The sequence below is a fragment of the Helicoverpa armigera genome, chromosome 1 (assembly GCF_030705265.1).
Source record: "Helicoverpa armigera isolate CAAS_96S chromosome 1, ASM3070526v1, whole genome shotgun sequence".
Classification (NCBI taxonomy): Eukaryota; Metazoa; Arthropoda; class Insecta; order Lepidoptera; family Noctuidae; genus Helicoverpa; species Helicoverpa armigera.
This window is the reverse complement of record NC_087120.1, coordinates 14,109,463-14,128,658: the sequence shown is the minus strand read 5'-3', so window position 1 is coordinate 14,128,658 and position 19,196 is coordinate 14,109,463. Positions and strand designations below refer to the sequence as shown.

The 19,196-nt window shown below is 36.6% G+C and overlaps 1 protein-coding gene across 3 annotated transcripts; it reads right to left on the bottom strand.

Annotated features, from left to right (window-relative positions):
• Positions 1-1,153: 1,153 nt before the first annotated feature.
• Positions 1,154-19,113, bottom strand: LOC110379386 (uncharacterized). Of its 3 annotated transcripts, none has more exons than XM_064035928.1 (13): positions 18,954-19,113; positions 16,262-16,393; positions 14,972-15,145; positions 11,292-14,008; positions 10,922-11,084; positions 9,433-9,504; positions 9,151-9,328; positions 8,831-9,068; positions 7,641-8,753; positions 7,314-7,564; positions 6,743-7,213; positions 6,489-6,593; positions 1,154-5,824 (listed from the first exon to the last, which is right to left on the bottom strand). In XM_064035928.1, exons 2-11 carry the CDS (start codon positions 16,375-16,377, stop codon positions 7,016-7,018), a joined length of 5,220 nt encoding a protein of 1,739 aa, XP_063891998.1. In that variant the 5' UTR covers positions 16,378-16,393; positions 18,954-19,113; the 3' UTR covers positions 1,154-5,824; positions 6,489-6,593; positions 6,743-7,015. The 3 variants fall into 3 exon arrangements, with proteins under 3 accessions (XP_063891998.1, XP_021194723.3, XP_063892003.1); XM_021339048.3 differs by lacking the exon at positions 18,954-19,113 and adding an exon at positions 18,675-18,939; XM_064035933.1 differs by lacking the exon at positions 14,972-15,145.
• Positions 19,114-19,196: the final 83 nt, after the last annotated feature.

Here is a 19,196-nt window from a genome sequence, read left to right as displayed (position 1 = left end):
TAGGTGTAAAGATTTCGTCAATACGAGTGAAATAAGAACTAACCAGTGGTGATCGCTATATAATGGGGTTTTTCCTCGGTCATATAGACACCCAACATCATCCTCCGAGCCTTTTCCCAAACTATGTTGGGGTCGGCTTCCAGTCTAACCAGCTGAGTACCAGTGCTTTACAAGAAGCGACTGCCTATCTGACCTCCTCAACCCAGTTACCCGGGCAACCCGATACCCTTTGGTTAGACTGGTGTCAGACTTACTGGCTTCTGACTACCCGTAACGACTGCCAAGGATGTTCAATGACAGCCGGGACCTACAGTTTAACGTGCCATCCGAAACACAGTCATTGGTGTCTAAGATATACTTAGAAAGTACATACAAACTTGGAAAAGTTGCATTGGTACTTGCCTGACCTGGAATCGAACCCGCGCCCTCATACTCGAGAGGTTGGTTCTTTGCCCACTAGGCCACCACGACCCCAATATACGTACGTTATACGAAGTTTTCATCCGATCCATGGTTATAATTTTTAGAATGACCTGCGATTTCTCACGGTTTCCATGATCAGATCGTGAACTAATGACTATGGAGTCAAATTGTAAGCATCGTCATCACCATCTCAGGTATAGGACGTCCACTGCTGAACATAGGCCTCCCCCTTAAATCTCCACAGATACCTGTTGGAGGCGACCTGCATCCAGCGTCTTCCGGTGACCTTTATAAGGTCGTCTGTCCACCTTGTTGGTGGCGTGTAAGCATACTCAACATATAAACACTTTTCCAAATAAGTCGAGGGGCCTTCGTGAAATCGAGTAACAAAGACAAAAAAAACAGCCAAGTGCGAATCAGACTCGCGCACGTAGGGTTCCGTACCATCCAAACTAATATTCTATATATATTTATGGATTTCGAGCAACAGAAATACATCTGTGAAAATTTCGACTCTCTATCACGGTTCATGAGATACAACCTGGTGACAGACGGACGGACAAAGGAGCGAAAACAATAGGGTGCCTTTTTACCCTTTGGGTACGGAACCCTAAAAAGAACGAATAGAGAAACTCCTCCTTTTGAAGAAGTCTGTTGAAAATCGAAACAAAACTCGTCCGATACTCTAATAACGCAGTAATCTGGGATCATCATAAATAAAAGGACAAAATGGCATTTGCGCAAGATGTTTATTAACATAGAATTACCTTTATTTCTCTAAAATGTCCTTTTTGTTAACAAGTATTACATTACAATAATAAATATAATCATGATTACAATCTAGAAGTTTACAGAATTAAAATTTATAAATAAAACGGTGCTCTTTGTTGTAAAACTATAGCTTAATTGAAACAATAAAATTCACAGACATCGGCACAGAATTTGGGGATGTACTCTCGAAAATCAATTTCAGTAGGTGGCCTTTTGATAGCCACCCTTTTTATTAAGTTTGTTGTGTGCGTAGTGCGTGTAGTTTCTATGACCTAATTATCGAAGCCGGGCGTAATTGGGGTAGAAAATAATCCAAGTAACTTCAAAGCTAGAATAAACCTCCTGGCTATCACTAATTATTTTGAAAACAATTTTTAACAAACATTACATAACAATAAAAAATTCGTGCCGCTGTTTCAATTTACAATAAATCATAACATTCACATCTATATAGTAAGTTCAACTCAGTTGTGCGCGCGGCCTTATGTGTGGGTAACCCTTGTACATATACAGTAACTTTGTGTGCGTGACAAGAGGTACAGTCGGGTACAATACAGTTATTTAGGGGTTGTATACGGGGGTTTAAAGAAAAACAGTTATTACGTAATTTAATGTTTATTTATTTATAATGATTATGAATCGCTATTTGAAAAATCAAATGATGAATTTTCGGATTCGCTACTCTCCAAGGAGAATTATAAATTCTGACTCCAATGTCAAAATGTCTATAGTATTCTTCTTTTTTCTTTTCTACATGTCGACAAGTATTACGCCACATCCCTTCATCAATTTGACTTAAAGGTTCATTTATCAGTTTCATTATTTTGTTATTTTGGTCGACATTATGCGAAGCAATATAACTTTTTAAAATTCCCCACACATTTTATTTACATTATTATACTAGATTATACCTCTTTTTACATTCTTAGTCCACACTTTTATTTATTGTCCACGTACCCCGAGCTAGAAAATATGTACTTAAGGAGTATTCAATTCTTAGATACTGTCAATGTCAATTTGAAAAGACGTATGAAAAAATAATGAAAAACTGTATTTAATAATAAAAAGCTTTGAATGTCGTTTTATTTTTTGAAACGCTTTATCTGACTCCTTAATAATTTCTCCGCGAATAACTAGTATTTTCGTAAACGACTGTACCCATAAGAAAAAGTGATAAGAACACGTCATGCTCGGACGACGTCACTGTCACACGAATGAAAGTTGTATATTTACAAGCCGACGCACACATAGGGCCGCGCGCAAATCTGAGTTGAACTATCTATAATAACTTCTCTAAAAGTGAATAAAAATAATATTTTTCTAATTAATATGTTGTAAAATCATTAAATGGAATAATAATATTACTGTAGTATTTTTTTTAAACAAACGAGTCCTGGGTATATTTTTCACACATTTGCGGTACTGACAGAGTGAGAGTCATTGGTAGGGATTGAGCCAACGCCTGGTCTTAATTTGAAATTGACCATTAAATGCGTTACCATGTGACTGCAGCGTTTGTGTGGAACGTACTCGTTTGTTAAAAAAAATGGGGTATAGCTACACCTATTAGCAATACCTATTACTTGGCTGATAGTCAGCCTAATGCTCCTGAAGACCAACAAATTAATGAATACTGTGCATTACTGAGATCATTTTTAAATTAAATCCATATATAACATAATGTATTACAATTAATAAATAACACATTAATTAGCTAGCATAAATTGAAATAATAATTTAATTCATTCCATATAAGAATTGTGCAGTAAACTAATCAGGATTTACTGACAATTGCCTATGAATACCATATCACCTGACTAAAAGCCGTACCTTAATCCGTGGTCCCATCATCTAAAATTCTATATAAATAAAAGTAATGAAAGCATCTTATTCTGTCCTTTGAATGGTTCCTGCTGACGGACGTCAAGTAACTGCGGATTTCAATAATCCATCCGCTGTTTTACGATTGGAGATTAAATTTTAGCTTCATACGAATTATGATGACTAATTTTGAACTGCTCTTTCAAAAAGATTATGTTACAATATTAAAAACTATCTATTAGATACCCTTACTATGTATTACATCTGGCGTTCTTATGTCAAAAGCTTTATTAAAATCGTGATACTCAAACTTATTCAGAGCTAGAAATACATATATTTACTCAACTGACATGGATTTTTTGTGGGACCACCGTGCATACTTTTCATATACCGATTTTGAAAACAACATAACCTACAAATTGAAAATGGTTCTACTCTATGTGTGGAATCAGGTCAAAATAAATTTAAATTAGGGTTGTCTGTGAAAATAGTAGCGCAAGCAACTATCCAATGTATTATTCCTACATCCATTACAATATTAGATAAACTATCCGATAAATCGACACGCACCTGAATCTATAATATAATTTTGTTTAATGTTCTAGTGACGTAAGTATACCCTAGGGTGGTTTGTTTTTAAATTTCTTAAGATGCAAGTGAAACTGAGGAAAATATCTCGTAAAAACTAGTTCATAGAAGGCCTAGCTTTCGAGAATTCATGAAGAAGTGAATTCGTATTCGTATATATTTGAGAACATGAGTGATCCTTCAGTTGTCTTAATCTCTCGTTAAATATCTGTAGAGATTAACACACTAAAGAAAATTTAGGCCGAATTCATGGGTCCAGCCGACAGACTAATAAGTTAAGCGTTGATTTGAATGGGACGTAATATTAGTCATTCTATATCTAAGAATATAAAAATATCCTGAAATGAGACCACAGAAATAGAGCTTTTTAGAAGAACCTCGAAATATGCTTAAATAATACTTATTCACAAGTAAATAGCATTTTTAAAATAATTATTCACAAAATACAACAAACAATTGGATAGTTTCACATATATTAACCTATTTATGAGTAATTTCACTAACACGAGTTAAAAAAATCTAACACCACAGAAAGTACCATAAGTAAGGCGATAAAAGGTTTTACTCTAAGGAGAACTAAAATGTTTTATGAATAGATTTCTTTTAGAAACTATACAGGCACCCACTAAAATTTGTTTTTCATTATGGCACTTGCAGATAGATTTGATCATAAGGATTAAATCTTTCTGTAATTCATTGTACTAAAATAAAAGTTATTAAGATAAACAACAAAACACTTATATTTTCAAGAGAAGTAAAACAAGTAAAAGAAGTAAAAAGTTTATAAGGACATAAAATAATGTTTTTTTTTTATAAAAAGTTAGCAAGCGAAATGAAGTAATTCTCCCTTGAGTAAATTCTTATTTTACTTCGTTTAGTTAACGCCTAGGTAGAATTAATATAATTTTGTTAAATCTTTACAATGAGGAAATTACATAACTTTTTTCACATAAATATTTATAAATTAAAACATTTTACTTATAGTTTTCGGAGGGTATTCTTAATAATATTTATACATAATACTGAGCTGGGACGTGCTACAGAAAATAATTCCATTACGGATACATATCCGTAATATAATAAATGGTAAATGGTCAATGGTATACTCAATATTGAATAAATTACAAATGTTAAGTACACATTTAGAAACGTGACAATAAAATAGTAGACACACTACATTACAGCATTTACAGTCAATAATTAAAAAATATATTTATCTTTCTCTATTCTTCTATAATTCAAGAGAAAATATTACGTTATATTTGTATAAGCATTCCGGCGATTTGCGATTAGAAATCGATAAAGTTTCAATCCCTGATCGCAAAACAACGGATAGGTACATTATAGAAATCGGCCAGTAATTAAATATGACTTCACTAGAGTACGTAGATTTAGTGTATATTATTTTGAATGGCCACGAAAATACGATCTTAATAATCGCTACTGCCTACAAACACCAGCAAAACTTTACATTACAAATATACAGGCGATTATTAAGTACTTTATCTGAATATGATTGTATTTATTACGATTTTCCAAACACATCATTTCATACCAATAAATAAATAGGAAATATTTGTTTGTTTGCATCGAATAGGCTAGTATCATACAAATCTACTTGTTTTTATCTTTAAAGTTTTCATATTTTTTTAAGGTGGTATTAAAAGTATTTTTTGTGCTGCTTTAGCCGAAAATCGATCTCAGTGGCGTGCACTTGGAGAGGCCTATGTCCAGCAGTGGACTGCGATAGGCTGATGATGATTAAAAGTATTCTAATCTTAATTGCCGGTGATATTATTGCACGATTCATATAAGAGAAAAACATTTAGCGTCGTCTAGAAAAATTCAGTTGTAAAGTTGTAGAATTTACTAAATAGGTTCAGGAGTTTCGGAGCATATTCAATGCAAACAGACAAGTCATTCCTGTCTAGTGTTACATATTTATATTATATTTCGCCTCACTATAAATGCCATGCAAAATAAAAAAGTGGTCGATTCGTTTCAAAATATATACATATATGTCAATAACATTCCTTAATAATTAAAATAAATTATGAGAATAAATTAAACTAAATATATTCCTTATTTTCAATAGAAGTATTATTATTGTAGTATGAAGACTAGTTTACTTGTGAAGGGCCGTAGCTTTGATTTACTGACTTCGGGGTGAAGGAGCTGATGATTTGTGCCATAACTCAATACATCGAACACGGATAAGTACCTGAAGAAAAAACAAATATTAATAAAATGGAAGACGCTGGATGCAGGTCGCCTCCAACAGGTATCTGTGGAGGTCTAAGGGGGAGGCCTATGTTCAGCAGTGGGCGTCCTATGGCTGAGATGATGATGATGAATAAAATGGAACCATTAAATAAGCTTACAGATTTACATCTACTTGTAGAACATCTAATATAAAACTATTTACATAATATCAGTTGTGGCACCCGCGTCTGAGAGAATTACTTCACGTGATGATGATGACTACCTGTCTTTGTTCATCAAGGGCACAAGATTTCGTAGCAAGTTCGATGATAAAAATTGTCGTGTATATATGACAAAAAATCCATTACATCGCTTAATCACAGTTATTTTTAAAGATAGATACTCTATCCTTAATAAAACCTGTATAAAAGGTAATTCAATTAACTTATGTAGCCACATTAATCAATCTGCGTGAGATAATAACTAGTTTGTGTATAAAAAACTTTTAATATTAATGACGTGATTTAACATAATAGATAGCAGGTACAATTGTGTGGTTACGTATCAGCTAACAGTCAGCCTTCGAGTTAGTCATTACGTCATCGGAACGGAAATAGCTGCGTCTGCGCTCAATGAAGGACATACTTCTTAGAAATAACGATTATATTTTTATAGCTTATTACCTCTTTTTTATTTTATTAATCTTTCTCCCCAAAAATAATCTCACTTTAAATCAAAATTTTGCGAATCGGTTATTGCAGCATTACTTCTATCCAGTGATAAGTTATCTGAAATATTAGAACAACACATTAGAAATTCGACCTGGTAATAGTTATCATTTATTTAAAATTAGAGATTGTTAGAAGAGAACTCCTTAGAAAGTAAAAAAATAATAGATTACATAACATAATATTAAAACATTATTTAAAATACTTACCGAGTATTAAGAGCTCCCCCGTCACAGTTTCAGCTCAAACTTCAATCGTAAATACTCCCCAGAGTCATATAAATCTATGATAAATAAAACTTCAGTTAGTTGTGACATTGCCATTGCGCATAACTGATCTATCAATAAGCAGGACACAATGTAAAGTTCGGTTATAACCAAGCCAAAATAGTAATATATTATGCATATTGCTTAGATTATAGAGTTCTACTACTCAGTTATATGATAGAATTTGCTAAATTTGTGTAATTTTAGTGAAGGTTTTCATTGTGAGATGTCTAAGTTGGTTATTTTGTCGCCGAAGGTGGGTTCGTCCTTGAGGAACGTTCCAGATCGTTCCATGGCGGGAATGGCGGCGAGCTCCCGAGGCGCCGGGCCTGCCTTCTCCTCGTGCTGCTTGCTCGCCTGCCCACTCCTCGCGCTCTTCGACATGTTACTAGTTTTTACTGCCTCTTTCACTACCTGCCACACACATAAATAATGACAATTTATGATGAATTCGCTATACGCTATATCAGAGATGTTCTGTGTAACAACAAAGACAAATGGGTTCAGTAGGTACCTTGGGAACCATCTTCGCAGAGCTGGACTTGGTAGCGTTCATCAGAGAGCCCGGGACTTTGCGGTCGCTAGATCTGCTGTTCGGCAAGTTATTTGCGGCGCCTGGTACCAGCCTGCCCCGTTTCTGTTGGTCTCTAGAGTTACGATTTTCCATCCCCTTTTTTGGTACTTGGTTTAAATACACCGGTATCTTGGTTTTCATTTTACTAGCTGCAGGGGCCGCACCATTATTTTCATTTTTTTGTTTGATTGCTGTAAGTGAAGGATTAATTGAATAGAAATCGTGGATGGGTTGGCTAAGAAGCATAGTGAGTGAGCTAAGACTTACATTCGGAAGAGCCCTTGCAGTGCCTGGTCTTGGTGTAGGTGGCGTACTTGTTGGAGGCGACGTGCTTGTTGGAGGTGAGCGACTCCGTCAGCGAGTCGGTGGAGGGCTCGGCGGTGCGCGGCCGCGACGCCAGGCTGTCGTGCGACATGGCGGCCAGGCGCCGGGCCTGCACCGGGCTCGAGTTCCGAGACGACTCACTCGACGAATCGATCTTCGGCAAGTGCTTATTAACAACCTTCCTTTCCTTATTTTTAGTCTCTAAATACCGAGCCTTCGTTTTATCAAAGGATGGTGGTCGCACTCCACTCGGCTTAGTATTTAAACGGTCCTGGGAGGTCGTGGAGGAGGTTTTAGTTTTATTAAACTTTGCCCGTTCTTCTTGAGCTTTAGTAGTCCTCACTTTTGGTGGGTGAGTTGGTTTCTTGATATCTCGTAGATCGTTGTTGCTCTTGAGCGTGTCGACGGATCCGCCTGGGATTACCGGTTTGGGTGAGTACGGCACGAACAATGCGCGCACGTGTGCAATGTCGATAATGCGAGCCTTGGGCGTCATAGGTTTTTTTGTTTTGGACGCACTAATTGATTTAATATTTTTCTCCTGGTGGTGAGTAGGAGAAGCTAGAGGCAATGCATGCGCGCCATACTTGATACAACCAAGTTCCCGCAATCTTTTACGTAAATCAGATGGTAAGTTCTTAAAAGCTTGTGTTGTAACGACGCGCGGGGACGCCCTCACCAGCGCACCCTCGCATTGCATACGCCAGCTGCCTGCGTACATGTACAGCGGGTTATTTGCGCCGAAATTTTTACGACTTTCAGTGCCGTTGCTGATTAAATCGGGTTTAGAATAGTGGCTGTTGCGAATTTCCTTCACCACTGTATTGAGAAAACCATATGCTCGACAGAGTTCTTCAGCACCCGCCCACTCTATGGCAGATGCAAGAAAATCTTCTAACGCTTGCTTAGCGGCATGAGGAGATTCAGCAGGCAAGGGCGGGATAGCCTGGAAGACGGCGGTGAGCTTGTTGCTAGCGAAGTGCGCGGCCGAGCTGATGAGCCGGCGACACAGGCGCGCAACACTCTCTGCCCAGCGGCTGTTCTGTAACGAGGCCGCTGAAAACGAACATCATTTACACAAAATAACTCTTGACAAGTTTACACGACTACCAAACATCAAACAAGTAAGTTACCTGTAATACCACACCCGTACACGGTTTCCACAACATTATCTACAGTCAAATTAACCGTGTGATGTTGGAGGCACTTGTCCAGCAGATCCGTGGGTAAGGTCGCGAATGCCTTCGTGGGCCACACTTTAGTGAAGTGCTTCGTGATCCACTTTATGCATTTGTGGTACAAATCGTCCAAGCCATACACGGCACACAAGGGGAAACATTCCAGTACACCCACAATGCAGACAACGCAAGGCTGAAATATACCAACAAAAAAGACAAATATGTACAATTCAACAACTAACAACAAAAGCGTATTACAAAACTGTAAAATATACCTTATGAAAGTGGTGGCAATATTTGGCTTTGAGCGTAAACATGATCGCTTCCTTTAAACCTTCCAAACTTAACATATCGGCGATCGTTGCCAGCTCTAAGATGCTCAAGGAGTCAGGGATTGTGGCAAGACCGGAGTATATGTGACACAGAGCGAAATACACTACGTTGTACGAAAACCTAAAAAAACATTAATACAATTTTATACAAAAAATACTCAAAAAATACTAAAGCTTCTTATTTACATTTAAAGTTCAATTTTGGAAACGGTAACGGAAACTTACGGTGGAAGCACTATGACGTTGCCTAGGCTCTCAACCCACCCACCGCCTAAAATCCCCGCGAAGTACTGACATCTGCAATGAAAGACGCAACTTAGAAAAAATCTACTAAAATCAGTTTTTTCAATTTTCAGGATATACCTGCGTGTTATGGACAATCTTAAATATACTCGTAGTAATAAAATATGGGTGCTAATTAAACAGGCTTCAAAAATGTATGTTGCCTTCTAAATTACTAACAGCCAGTTTCTTCATCAAAAGTAAAAGCCAAAGTAAAAGTCAAAGTAATGGCTTGTGTTTAAACACCACCCAAAAAAGTACCGATTTTGCTACCAAAAAAATTCTATACAGTTACCAAAATGGATAAATGGTCACCAAATAACGTTTCCAAAAATATTATTAAATAAAACCATTTTATCGTATTACTGACTACTAAAAAAATATATGGACGCCTTTAAAATACACTTTAGACCAAATATTATATATTGTCACTACTTAGATGTTACCAATTATGTAATACCATGACTCCTAATTTGGTCATTTTTGTTAGACTAAAAAAGCTAACGATCGCTAGAATATTTCCCACATACCAATTAATATACTGGGGTTCCCAAACGTACGTCGCTTATTTATTGTTATATGAATTTGTGTGTAACTCAGTACGTTTAAAATGTAAGCACGCAACATGCAGCAAGCATAGCTTCTGTCACGGCTCCGGCGCTGCGGGGCTCCGGCGGTCCCATGCGAGCTTATCGTCGCAGATGGTTTTCACGCTCACCACCGCAACTTCGGCTTGCTGGCCGGCGGAGTAGGCCAGCCTCAGCCGCGGCGGCGAGCGCTGAAACTACCTGCGCCTCAGCTCGCAGGCCGCCTCGCCCCTCCGCGCCTACGCGGTTTTGAATTGCACTCTAGGGGTAGGGCAGACAAGAAAGTCGTTCTACGTGAAGTCGGTTTTGCAGCGATTCGTTTTCGTCACTAACTTCAATTTTTAATACAATGTTTTTTAATTGAAGGTTATAAATGGCAATATGCTAAATAAAATGAATCCAAATTAAATTCTACCATCAAGAAAAACGTTGATCTCGTTTTTCTTGGCTCGTTTTTGGAAAAATGAGGCCGAGTTAGTAAATTAGATGACAATGTATGTACAAGTTACAATAATTGATGATCTTTTATTGAAACTTTCTAGTAGTTGGCGTTGTAAAAAAGACGAATTAGTTTATTAGAGGCTATGTCATTTCCCCGTTGCTTAGTTATAAAATTAGAAGTTTAATCATGTGTCCAATAAATAATTTTGTGGCTACACTTATAATTTCCCATAAAATATTTAAGAATAATCATTATCTACAACTGTATGTATATGTGTAAGACATATATAAGTACAGGTAGGTGCAGATAATTTAGATGAAGTCGATCGATATATCCGCATACTCATGGAGGTAAATAAAAATTCACTTTTGTGCTAGAAAAATAATAATACAAAATACGATACCTGGATGACAAAATACACTTGTGTGCTTTAAACCGTTTCCCCGATACTTCAACAATAACATCAGGAGCTATTTCATCCAAAAACATCCTTAGCAAATCTTGGCCGAGCCGTGATGTACAATTTTCAATTAAACTTGATGTTTGACTATCCGTAGTACTGTTCCCTAAAAAGAGGTGTATCCATAAGCCTTTAATTGCCAATTCAACATAAAGAATATTAATTAATTTTTGACTTGACTACTTCTAGATCTGCCCGAAGAGTCGAGCCCAAATAATTATATTATCAGAAATGGATGAGTTGAGTCAATTATTGAGAGTTTCCTCAATCGCACAAGTACATACACTAAAACAAATGTATTTTGTAAACATACCGAATCCGGATCGACAGTTGCTGCTCTGCATACTACTCAATTCCGACATATCCGAGCCTTGCTCGTCGCCATCGCCGAGGGTGCTGGATGTACCCAACCTTAACGGTGATCGAGTTCTGCTAGACAGAGACCCTGGCATGCTTCTACTGAATTCATTTTTTAAATGGGGAAACAACCTGTTCAAGCTTAACGCATTTTCCGAATGAAAGGAAGTTATAACCTCTATTGATCTCGAGTTTGTTAAAAATGCTTGTTCACCCCAATCCGGTATAGATCTTGTCATGCGCACATCTACACTTTTTTTCTCTACTGATAGCAATACATCCGATTTTTGCACTGGCTTATCTAAGTCTGACAGTTTCACAAACAAATCTTTAGACTGAACTTCGGTTGAAGGTTCGGGTAGTTCATTGTTTATAGTCATTTTATCACTTGTTTTATTCAGACGTGATTGGTGGACTTTGGGAGTAACTTCTGCATGACTATCTTCTAAGATCTCTGGAACAGGCTCATTTTTTTCAGGAATGGAAATAATTTCTGAAATACTGATGTTAGGGTCGTTGCATAAAGATTCATATTTCTCAAAAATAGACACACTCGCATCAGCTGCTGCTGCTGCAGTTTTAAAATTCCGAGCAGTTGACTTATTGTCAACCCCGACGGAATTCTTCTTCGTATGCTTTGACGAAGCTAATCGAGTCGGCATATCTTTTAAAGTCGATCTATCACCGAGATCTATATACATAGAAAACATATTCTTCTTTTCGCTTGAATCATCGGACGATTTACAATTTGCATTTGAATGTTGTTGTTTCGAATGGTTGGCGGAATTCTCGTCTGTTTTCGATGAATTTGACATGTCAACAACCCATGCCGACGCTGAACTTGTTCTCGGCTTTGCTTGAACATTTTCCGATAGGGGTAAGCTTGCGCCTACTTGAGGTAAATGATCTTCTACAGACACTCCTCCCGATAGGATGGGTGGCGAATGACTGCCTTTTGTTTGTTTCATTGTAAAGCTGTCGGAATCAACAATAGTAACGGTGCTTTCGCTATCTTCAGACTCGTACTGCTTAAAGATTTGATTTGTGAATGACAACATTGAGTTATTTGGTGTACTGGACATGAAAACAGCGCTAACTTTAAGCGATCTTTCTTTTTCTGATATGAAGCTTGAAGTCTCTTCTGCAGCTTCTGCCGCTGCCACCTGTGCAGCAGATTCAAACTGATTTGTACTCAAAGAATCTTCTGTAATTGGTGTCATTTCAAAAATGGTCGGAGATAAATCTTTTTGTATCGAATCTGGATCTTTTTTTTCCAAGGAATCTTCATTGTCGTTACTTTCTGACCAATCAACTGGACTGATGTCTTGTTTAACTGTGGAGCACGGCACTGGTTGGCTGGGGGTAGGTAAAATATCTAGTTTGACGTTATCCTGTTTAATTAATTCAATCGATTCATCTTCATCAACTAAGCTAGAAGCATCAATAAAACAGGCGGTTGATTTCAAAGGTGATTTGTGGACCATATTAGGGGAATCAAAACATTGCTGGCGCTCATTGTTCAGAAATTTTTCACAGATCTCTTTTTCAACCAATTTTGGAGGATACACAGACTCCCAAGAGCCCGTTTCTGAAGAAAGCGACGACGACTCTAGTATCACAATCTCTTCGTTTTGTCTCTGTTTTTCTTCCTTTATTGATTTACCACACATATCGGTATGGGTACTCTGACCATTACAATCTCTCTCAAAAGATGTGCCACTCTGTTTCGAACGCTGTAAGTTGTTTACCCCGGTTAAAGAACTGGGAATGGATATTGTAGAGATACTTGCATCGTCGGTAATTAAATCTTGAAGAGTATTTTCAGATAAAGATATATTTGTTACAGTAACGTCCTTGTGACTACTTGTGACGCTACCCAACATTGCTGTATCTTCCAAGCCCGAATCGGACAACGTGTAAATATTTTCCATCTTGGATGCGGTACTTTCAACATTTACTTGATGCTGGAAACCAGACGAACTAGCGCCTGGAGAAAATGTGTATGCGGCAGACAAATAATCTGAAGAAGAACTAGGTTCATCCGTTATTAAGCTATCTGGCGAATAAGGAGGATCTACCGGCTTATCTGTGCCCAGATTAGGATTATTTAAATTCTTAGTAGTAACGAGTTCAGTAATATCACTTGACGGTAAGGTCCGATTAGTTTTAAAGTCTTTATCAGCGACTGTGTGCAGATTGTTTTCTTGTTTTGGATCTTTTAAAGAAATATTATTCAAAATATCACAACTACTGGAATGTTTGACTGTTTTGGAAGTATGACTAGAATTAAGGTACAGCGAAGTTGGCTTGTTGAGTAGAAAAATTTTTACTTGACTTGTATCGTCCGATTGACCTTTTTTTATAGATTGAAATGCATTAGAGAGTTCATCCTGTTCGGTAAGTTCCTTTTCAAGTAAATTCCCTTCAATCGGGACTAACGCATAATATTCTTTTGTTAACTCAGTACTTGGACTAGAATGTATTACTTTCTGGACGTCATTATCTACATATGGGGTAATGCACTTTGGCGTGGAGTAAACCTCAGATTCTTCACCTTCCTCCTTGGTCGGGTTAGCCTTATCAGGGACAGGTTCTACGACATTTAAATTGCGTTTCAGGTAAGTAATTATTTCTTTTTCTTCATGTTGAATGTTGCATTCAGTATACACATCACTGCAATAGAACATAGGCATCATGAAGTGAAATTTCATCAACAGTGAGGAAGAAGCTTTTCTAACAATATGAATTAGTATATCTGGTAATAACTGGCTGTCTAGAACATATAAATAAAAAGAAATCTTCTAAATATTTTATATCGAAAGTAATATAATGTACTTGTATCTGGAGTGGGTTCGCGACAATAGTACAATGTGTGAGAATCAATCTCTCGCCCTTAGGCCTCCAACCAGGCCGATGCCAACATCGACCATTAATTTAAGAATTTATGGATAAATATAAAGAGCCCAACCCACTGACATTTTATTCAACCATGGAAGTACACGATCGATTATATTAAAAAGACCTTAAAACATATTTATCTAATACGGTAAATTACGGTAGTAATATTATTATACGGTACGTATTACGGTATTTACGGTAATAATGTAAAGTTATACATATTCATATATTCTAGCCAGCAACAGGAAATGTCACCGCAAGAAGCACCCGTTCACAAGCATAACGTCAGGTTTATTCGTACCTACCCTGGCATATGTTCGAAAGAGAGACACAACCTGACCAATGAGTAATTGAACATGTTTATTGCCTGTTATTACCATGATATTGTATCTAGAAGTGTAAGCATATTAGAGACATACAGTAAGCGCATTGTTGATAAAATATAAGCGGAATAAGTAGCAGAAAAGCACATTGGCACAGCCGGAAACGTAATAACCCTAGGCATCTAAGCTGGAAAGATTTCAGAAAGCACAGTACAGACAATAGACTTGCAGCACGCATATCACTTCGTAGCATAAGATGTCATAATTGCTGATTAGATCAACTTTGGTTTATTGTGATCATTCATCATATAAAAACAGCAATGCTACAAAAATACTTATAGTTTTCGTTCCATTCTACATAAGAGTCAGCTGTCATGTTACAAAAGAAATCTACTAAATATGTAATCTAGCGTACCTTATGAAAGAATATATCTCATCGAACGTATTGCGCTCAATGTTCACATGCAAAATTGTATGTAATTGGTGATAAAACTTATCAGTGCGTGCTTTTAAAATGCAAGAATGAGTTAGTATCTTTAGTTTGCCACACACCACTTCAAGATCAGAGTATATAGATTCGTCAAAAATTCTGTAACAAGTAAATGTAAAGAAACTTGGTTAATATGAAGCCCCGCAAAAAGCACAGCGTAGTCCCATCATACCGTTGTTAAGACATGACACAAAAATGTTTTGTGGTGTTGACTGACATTAACCAACTTACTGCAGCTCGCGACTCGAGACAAGAGCTGCAGGTATTAAACGGACACAAAACGTATAGCAGGTGTTAGTGTGTTACTTATGGATCCTCCCCATTTTTGTTATAGAACGGCTCCTGATTTAGTATACCATCCATAGCATGGCAGTCGATAATGAAATAAATTCAAACAACCGACAGTATCAATTTATAATTAATAAACACAAATTGGTAAACAGTAATTGTTAGAAAAAATCTGCATGGTTTGTGATTCAATTTACTCCATTTTGTAACGTACACAAACGTAAAGTCAACGTATGTTGATTTTATTGTTGTTGACTTTATAAAAAATCGTTAAAAAAACTGGGATTGGTTACTAAGACAGGGGCAATCGTGAGTATCTCCGAGATGTTGCATTCCAGGACCAGGCAGGCGATTATATGCCATGACATAAATTAAAACATACAAAATAAAATAAAGAAAATACCAAGTAAAAGTTCTCTATCGACGTGCCTGGGCAATGGCTACCACCTTATGTTTTTCCGTCTTCGTCCGTATTCTGTGAGATATAAATAATAATAAAATGTTTCTATCTCATCTGGTATGGTACGTGAAGGTCTGCTCTCCACTGAATAAGTCAATGTCCTTTTATTTGTGGTCATAAGCCTACAGAGAACGACTTCTTATGGGGCAATTAATACTTTCCTACTAGCAATCAATTATTAATTATTTAAAAAAAGCTCTAAAAAGATTTCACCTGCACATTTTGCGTACCTAGGTAGGTTAGGAAAATATGTTACTTATTTTTGTTCCCAATATCAGCGGTAAAAAAATCGCCGGAGTCAGCTAGTATCTTTCCTTCCTGCGTGCAGCTTGTCAAATTTATAATTTATAGGTACGTAACACTTCGTCCGCATACAATCAAGCACAACGTCAAAAACGATGTTATCTAGCTCGTCTTGATAGGTATGTGTTATTTTCAATCATTTTGTAAGTTTAAAAAATCCTTACCTCGCGATATCGTCCTCCAATTGCCTTTGGAGGTGTAGCTCTAGTTGAGACTCCTCGTTGCAGGCCGAAAATTGATCTGCCGGCACCGGCCTATTGTTGAGTTCAGTGCCCGGCATCAAGCATCTCTTAGGACTGCAACAAAATGCATTTTATCAATGCAATAACAATAAAAGTTAAGTAAAGATAATATGGCCCACCTAAACCCTTTCTTTGTGTCTCAGCTTATACAGTCACATAATTTAGTAGGTACTAGAGGTTCCTAGCAATTGACCAGTGTCTGAAGCCAACAAGAACTGAACTAAAACAAGAAGATATTTAAATCCGCAACATAATTTTACAAAAGCCATATCTGTTGCAGATAGATCAAGACAGTAGCAACTTAATAAAAACATCACATTCGCAAAGCAAGAAATCGCTTCATAGTCATTTATTTGCACACAGTACTCATATAGCATTCAAATGCTCTTCATGCATACCTACACTGTGTTTAGTATTTACGTATATTTAGCAAAGCATATTCATCAGTGAACAAGTATTTTGCGATGAAGTTGATCTTCCTTGATCTCTAGACAGAACGCGCGTAAGTGTTGATTTTCTTATTATTAAGGTTTAGTATTCAATTCACAGGCGGTACACAAGTCACGTTTTTTAATGAATGCGGCTATCAATAGTTAGTCGCGACCATAGAAGGAACGGTAGGTGAGTAGGTCAAACAACATTTTACATACATACGCAGGACCCAGATTATTTTTCGTGCTCACCTTACAGTGAGTGTTATGAGCTACGTTATCACTGACCTAGGCTACAAATTTTAAAACACACGTGTGCACTTAGAGCTCTAATAGGATAATTGAAAACTAGCCTCCGCCAGCGGTTTCACCCGCTTCCATAGGAAACTACTTCACGCTCCAGGACAAAAGTCCAAGTCGAATCATTTATTTCATTTAGGCCTTTACAAGCACTTAGGTTTGATTCTAGTTGCTCATTCCAAAAGTAGCTTCTTATGGAGAAGAATGGGCAAGCAAATTTCATGGTTACTCTATTTAAAAATAACAGGTACCTATTACAGTTTGTATGTAGGTATTGATACATCTATACTAGTATTATAAAGCTGAAGAGTTTGTTTGTTTGTTTCTTTATTTGTTTGAACGCGCTAATCTCAGGAACTACTGCTCCGATTTGAACAATTGTTTCGGTGTTAGATAGCCCATTTATTGAGGAAGGCTATAGGCTTTTTATCCAGGTTCGTGCAGAGGTTCCCACAGGATGCGGGTGAAACCGCTGGCAGAAGCTAGTACGATAATAACATGCGAAGATCATGTAGAATTACAGACAAATAAATTTGAGAATAAAATGACAAAATTAAATTGCTACATGGTGTTTACATTTACAAATAGGTTTATATTTGGTACAAAGTAACAAACAAACATTTAAAAGAAGAACACAATTTTACAAAGAAGAAAAGGTAGAATTTTTTTATATCGTATGTATACTGCAATTTGTAACTAAACCATTAGATCACCCAAAAGAGTTTATTATCAACAGATTTTAAAAACAATGGTTAAACAATGACTATCTATAACCATAATAATAACTGCCTCGTTGGTCTAGTAGTTGCATAGCGCAACTGCTGGGCACAAAGTTTCGGATTCTTGAGCAGAATCTATGGGTTTTAGAAACTTCCCAAAGCAGCCTGAAAGTTGGCATTGTCATGCCCCTGTGTCTGGGTGGGTATGTAAATTGGGCACTTCTGTAATGCTAAATAGTAATAGTTGTTGTTACAATTTCATCCCCGAAACGGTCAGACGGTAGTATGCAAACTCTGTGCTCAATGCTTATCAGGCGATTAAACTCTCAGGTTACTTGATAGGTAGAAAAAGAAAATAATAAGATAATCCTTAGCTGTTTCGTAGTATAAGATAAAAATAAAAGCACACAATTTTTCATTAAACGTGTATGCCTTTGCTTTGATGAAATAGATACTTACCTTATATGAAATGACCACAAGGCAGTGAAGTAACCAAATGTAAAGAATTTGCCCAGTTATTACAAATTCTAATAAGGAAGCAGAATTGTATTGTAATTTAGTAGCCCAAAATAATTTACTTTTCAAATAGACCATACAATATAAAAAAAATACAATAATATTTTATATTTTAATATTCAGACTTAAAAAATATGTGGCTTGCATGTACAAATTCTCATTTGTATTTCCCACATATGTCCAAAAAAAATCCACTATATAATATCTAACACATCAATGTTCTAGTGTAGAATTACAAATTAATTTTTGTTAAGACTAATTTTAGTGATGACGCTGTTATCGCTTGCAATTTCCAATGTTGTAAACCCGTTCATACAACGTACATTTTCATTATCATAGTAAATGTAGTCAGTAAAATCACATACTCACAATCTTTATTTCTCGAAACACATACTATAAAGACACGTATACAAGTTTTTCTCTAATACCACATAATAACAATAGAAAAACGGTGTTTTAAGTAAACAATCGGCGTTTCACTAAAGGTCAATCGATTTCTTTACATTACACAGTACGGCACAGTCGGCTTGCAAACATATTACATCAATCTGTACATAGATTGAAACTTCATGGAGAAGACCTCACACTAGCGCCATTATCTCCGACGACAAAAATGTACGCAATGAAACAAAGAATTGATAAACCCACCTTTTACTAGTATCCAACTTTACCAATTCTAATTGGAACTTGGCGGATTTGAATTAGATTAGTCCGAATTACAGACTTCTTGACTTACGACAAACACCCAACTGGAATAAAATTGATTGAAAACAATCTATAAACTTTTTTAAGTTGCCATCTTTGAAAAACCGGGGCCAAGATAAGTATTATTCAGCCAACCAAACACAGTAATTCAAGCAATTTTGTATTATTTTATACAGAAATATATCA